Source organism: Protopterus annectens, chromosome 6.part0 (genome assembly GCF_019279795.1).
Source record: "Protopterus annectens isolate FY-2018-M chromosome 6.part0, PAN1.0, whole genome shotgun sequence".
In the NCBI taxonomy this organism is placed as follows: Eukaryota; Metazoa; Chordata; order Ceratodontiformes; family Protopteridae; genus Protopterus; species Protopterus annectens.
The window spans coordinates 1,102,776,962-1,102,782,961 of NC_056737.1; the positions used below are offsets into that span (position 1 = coordinate 1,102,776,962).

The 6,000-nt window shown below is 38.9% G+C and overlaps 1 protein-coding gene across 1 annotated transcript in view; it reads right to left on the reverse strand.

Moving 5' to 3' along the window:
* FBLN5 (fibulin 5) overlaps positions 1 to 6,000 on the reverse strand; it is an 861,728-nt gene that overhangs the window by 379,804 nt on the left and 475,924 nt on the right. Inside the window, exon 4 of the mRNA XM_044074715.1 lies at positions 2,233 to 2,499. Coding sequence (XP_043930650.1) covers positions 2,233 to 2,499 — 267 coding nt within the window. The remainder of the gene's footprint in view (positions 1 to 2,232; positions 2,500 to 6,000) is intronic.

A 6,000-nucleotide genomic window follows, 5' to 3' on the forward strand; every position in this document is an offset into this window, starting at 1 on the left:
ATTTACTTTCCCTTATTTCAGAATTGTATGGATGCAAGATGAGTCTTATGCTGGTGATGAGTTCATACCAGTAATTCTGCTGATATTATTGTAATTTCTGTTTATCATATTAGGGACTGGCAAAATTCTAGTTTTATTCTGCAGGATCCCAAAGTGTTCCCATAATCTCTCCAGTATGTCCTGAATATGTTAAGAGGTCTCCTATCAATGGATTGGGGGTTGGTACATAGGATCCCAAAGTGTTCCCATAATCTCTCCAATATGTGCTGAGTCTGCTATGAGGTCTCCTTTCAATGGGTTGGGAGGTTGATGCACCTTCTGTGGGAAGTATTCTAAGGGGCATTTTCGCTAGGTCACCAAAACCACTTAATCTGATTCCCCTCATCTTGGAGGAGCAGCAACTCTAATGTCCTCCAAGAATGTTAACTTCTCAGTGTCATGGAGATTAAACCCATTTACCCTGAGGAGGAACCTCATTTCTGCTTCCAGCATCAATGATGTCAAGTTTTCAGTCCCTACCCCATAATTCCTATCCCTACACATATACAAGCACCCAGTTGTCCTCAGTTTGCCTCCTGAAAATGATTTTTTTATTACAGGTTTGTTCATCATTCACACATCTGTCTGAAGGCTGTCAGCATCGCACTTACATCCCATTTTTCTTAGCCAGTTGAAAAAATATAGAGGCTTTCTTCACAGACTTGGACTATTAACTGTTAACAAGCCAATGAGCATGAAGCAATACCTGATGTACAGGATCAAAGTCTTGGGGTGTGCTCATTCTGGGATACCCCATTTTGTAATCAACTTATTCTATAGTACAATGTTCAGTGAAATACCCGTGTGTTATTTGTTCCACAGCAAACTTAGGTTGACCAGTATTTCCTGTTATCATTCCCCAATATGTAACCACCAATAAACGCCCACAAACAAAAGAAAACTCAGGGTACTGGTGTACTCGTTATTGCTGAACAGCATAACTAAATAACATTTAAACGTGGCGTTCCAGTCCTATTCCGAAGCTGAGGTTGTTTGTTTTTTTCTATCATTCCCCAATATTCCTGACATTCAAGGCCTCCTCTTCTTGCAGAAATAAAGCTGTCTTTCAGGTCATTAACCTGTTTACTTAGACTATTCTTACTATCTCGAGGATCGATTCCCAAACTGTCATCTCTGGCTCATTAGCGTTCCACTTGCATTTTTACACTGTGATAGAAGGATACCATGTCTTAAGGTATCTGAAAAACCTATGTCTGATCCAAGCTGTCTGTACCTTTATTTATAAGATTACCAGCTAGAACTGTCACATTTAGGCATAACCAATGAAATTCAGAATAAATGCAACAGACTAACCAGGTTTAATATAGTATTTTTTAGAAGTGCTACAATCCCTGCAGACAAGGCTTAAAACTAAAATGTTCCCTAGTCTTCTTCTTTGTGCTGCCATACCCTCTGCCACTGACATTTGTCCTATCCCATCATGCAAGGGCAGCAAAATACTGCCATAGGCTTTTTGGTAGGTGGCCTCTCCCTGTCCAGGGAAAGATTAGCCATACCAGCCCCACTTCCAGTGACATCACCACCCATGCATTTGCTGGGATGAGTGTTGGGGGTCAGGTACCGTATACTTAGCTGGAAGTTGGGGATTTTAGGAAGAATGGGAGAAAAAACACTAAATGAAGTGGAGTGTAGATGTGACATCATGTGCATCATTACACAGAATGCAACATCCAAGTCCTCCTCAGTACAGATCACATGGTAGCATGCTTGCAGCTGGGAAATACTCTCTGGTCTCCACTGGGAAGCACCTAGCTGCAAGCAATGTCTACAACCCAACCCCTGTAATGGACAAGCTGACAAAATCCAATTCCCTGCCACCTGCATTTCTGGCTCCTCCGGCACCCAAGCCACTGACTGAACTTAGGTTATCTGGGACAGAATTGGGGCTCTATCCCTTTACATCACAGTGCTGGTCTGCTAGTTTTCTTAAACACTTACTCAGTAATTTATTTCCTTATCTGCTAAGTTCTGTGAATGTATAGTGTTAAAATGGGAAGCACATTTAATAATTATAATAGCATAAACAGAATCACCACAACCTGTATGTTTGTTTACTCTAAAATATAATTATTTATTGCAGATTTTATCAAGAATATGGCAATAAGTTCAAGTAATGCTGCCAGGACAAAGCAGTCGATGCAACACAAAAATAACAGAAAGAAATGCACTTACCGATACAATTACCACTTTCATCTAACTGGTAGCCAAAGCGACACACCGGTGGTTGCGCAGGCTGAGGGTAACCTGATCCAGGCAGTGGAGGTGGTGCTGGAGCTGGGAGTGGTGGTGGAGGCAGAGGCCTGTATGAGTTGGAATATGAACCTTGATATGGCCTTCCATAAGGAACGGTTCGAGGAATACAAAGATACCCTCCATTTTGATTGACACAAATCAAGTCACCCCGGCAAGGTTCAGATATGCTCCTGCACTCATCCACATCTAGGAAAAATTCACAAAAATACATATAAATGAAAAAAAATGTGCAGTGGTATCTTTACTTGATATAATATTCATAGAAAGTAGTGCTGTCTAGTGATTTGAAATTTATTTGCGTTTGATCACTTTCACTGGATTATCATTTTTGTGTTGCATGCAGTAATTAAGACTGGTATGGACACATATTTACAGGTATATGTTTTCCCTTGTGAGGATAAACTAGCTGCGACAGATGTCACCTCATTGATCTCTGGGTCATTCAGCTGATCAGGATGTCTAGGCAGATGTCCCTGACCACTCCTTGTACCTTCTCTCCCATAGTTCCCTGCTTTGTTGAAGCTGTTGGCACCTTCCCTCCCATAGTTCCCTGCTTTGTTGAAGCTGTTGGCACCTTCCCTCCCATAGTTCCCCGATTTCTTAAAGCAGTTGGCTATCAGCCTGATAGAAGAAAATGATTTTACAGTCCATGGGTGTAGTAACTTTACTTGTCTGCTAACGCCTCCAAACAAGCTCTGCTACAAATGTCTCATTTCTAAAAGAAGCTTCTGTAGTGTTTTTCCTCTATAGATTGATTATTGATATGGACTTTTTTTTTGTTGTTTCATGCTATGAGCCTCTAAACAGCAATGTTGAAGTCATGCTTTAGCATTAATATTACTAGTTGAAGACTGATCAAATCAACCGTGTCTCATTCACCTTTCATGTTCTGTAGCAGAATGGATGACAGCAGTAGATAAATACTGCTATAGCATGAGCAATATATTATTGCTGTTGATGCCACCTATACATCCAACTCTGAAATATCCACTGAGATCACTGAGATTTATCAAACATATACACACGTGTTTGTATGTACGCACACACATGCACGCACACACAAACACACGTGTGCACACACATACGCGCACGCACACATACACACACGCGTACACACACATACACACACACACACACACACACGCACGCACGCACGCACGCACACACACACGCACACATTATACCCTCAAAATACAGTATAATAAGAAATGATAGAATCTCAACAAGAGCAGGTTGATAGAAATACTATACTCTGACCATCTCCAATTAACCCTTAACCAAACATGCATTTCACCATTTAACAATTCAGATACATTAAAAGGAACTCTACAGCTAAACAAATATAAAACAAAACAATACTTCTGCCAGCTTATTAATCTTAAAAGATAAATTCTCTCATGGATAAATTAAACATACCATTTAGTAATACTAGGGGATGGTAGCATAGACTGGTCCAATACAATAACTGCTATCCTCCCAGAAACACAGTCTATACCAGTCAATCTGGATGGCCTTACACAATTAATATCTTATCCCACAGAATTAGCAAGTCTACAGAAAAACAAGACATATTGAATTGGATAATTGCAAATAATCAAAAGAACTCACAACCAGCTGTTATTCTGCCTAATTCAGTAAATGAATAGAATTCCATTCATACAATCTGAAACTAAACAAAGGTACAAAAACAACAGTTGACCTCAAATTGGAACCAAATTAATTTTATGATTTTATTTAGCACTTTCCTCCACAGTGAAGGTCTTCATCAGATTAAAAGCTTCTATTCAAACCAATTCATATTATATGGACACACCACAACTGTGTGACAACAAAATCATATGACTTAAAAATAGATAAAACATATATAAACAATATTCTTTTTGTTCATAAAATATATGCAATACTGTTCATGAAATACAATGTCAAAATATCTGAAAACAGTTACTGCTATAAAATTATAATTTTGTAGCCTTCACAATCAAAATAGTCGGCAAAGCAATGTTCTCAGTGAGCCCTGGTGGAATCATGGCATTTCATTTTATTTGTCACATTGTCTCTTTGTATGCTAAAGTCTTCTCCCACCATCCACTTCTAAGGGATTTGACCACCTGTTCCAAGAATAAAAACATAAATTTATTTAAATCCCTACAAAAAGCATGTGCTTTTTCATAGGTTCATAGTTATATATATAAGGCTAACGACTACCAGCAGACAAATATGGTGCGCTGGTGGTGATGAATTTGCATGATTATGTTAGGAAAATGGAAGAAATGTTTAGTGACGGGAATACTTATGCTGTGATCAGCAAAAAGGATGTAGATAAATTGGTGCCATAGGCACCCCCTGTGCAAACACCTGTGCGAACCGCATTTTGGTGCAATGGGAAGAGCAATGGTTTGCGGATGAGAGAAACCGATGGAAAGGCCAACTGTTATTCTACAATAAATTTGTGGTTGATGTTTTCCATCTGTGGGAAGGGACCAAAGCTACGCTAAATGAGTTTGTCGATTTCTTACTGAGTACGACCACATTTCTGAAATTTGATGTTAAGTCATCTGATAAAGAGAAAGCTACGCTAAATATGTTTGTTGATTTCTTACTGAGTACGACCATATTTCTGAAGTTTGATGTTAAGTCATCTGATAAAGAGATTGTGTACTTAGATGTGAAGGTATATCTGGGTTCCACAGGCATTGATACTGCATTGTACAGAAAACCAATGTGGCACAACCATATGCTGCATTCCATCAGCATGCATCCCAGGCATATTTTCAGGAACATAGTGGATAATCAAACGATATGTATCTCAAAGTTATCGACCAAAGAGGAAACCTTCCTGAAAGAACATAAGGAACTATTAAAAAACTTTAAGGAAAGAGGTTATACTGAAAAAGCCATCAGGATGAATGAAAGCAAGTGAGTTGAGATATACTAAAGGGAGACCCTACTATTCCATGCATCAAGATTATGAACAAACAAGTTCAACAGTACCCACTACAACTAAAGTAAGATGCACCTTAACTTACAGTACTGACAACAAGATGATATGTGATGTCGTTAAAAAGTATTGGCCAGTATTGACGTCTGATACCAAAATAAAAGAAATCATTGGTGATAACCCCAGCTTTGCTTTCAGAAATAAGAAAAACCTGAAGAGGCTATTATGCCACAAGGATGGCATTAATAAGGGAGTAACTAATATTGCATATGCACGTAGAGGCACTTGGAAATGTGGCTGGTGTGAGGCTTGCCATTTGATTAATACAAGTAACGGTTTTAAACATCTGAAAACATGAAAATGCTATAGCTTACAAAGTCAGGTTATATGTACTACCAAAAATGTGATCTATATCACTACATGCTCTCTTTGCTCAGCCTGTTATAGAGGCAAAACAAACAGAATGCTAAAAGAGCGTATCCTACAGCATTTATCTGATATAAGGAATAAAGGAGATACAAATGCCCCCTCTATTCACATGTGAAGCTTAATAACATTCACTCATTCAAGTTTATGGTCATCTCTACTGTAAAAGAAACATCAAAAGGAGGTGACCTGCAAAATAGAATGGAGGTAGAGGAACTCAAATTGATAATAGACCTAAGGGCAGATTACCCTCCAAGCTTGAATGGAACGGTACCGTTACCGTTGAAACCAATTCTGAAAAGAACGTGGTCTGAAAGGGAGGA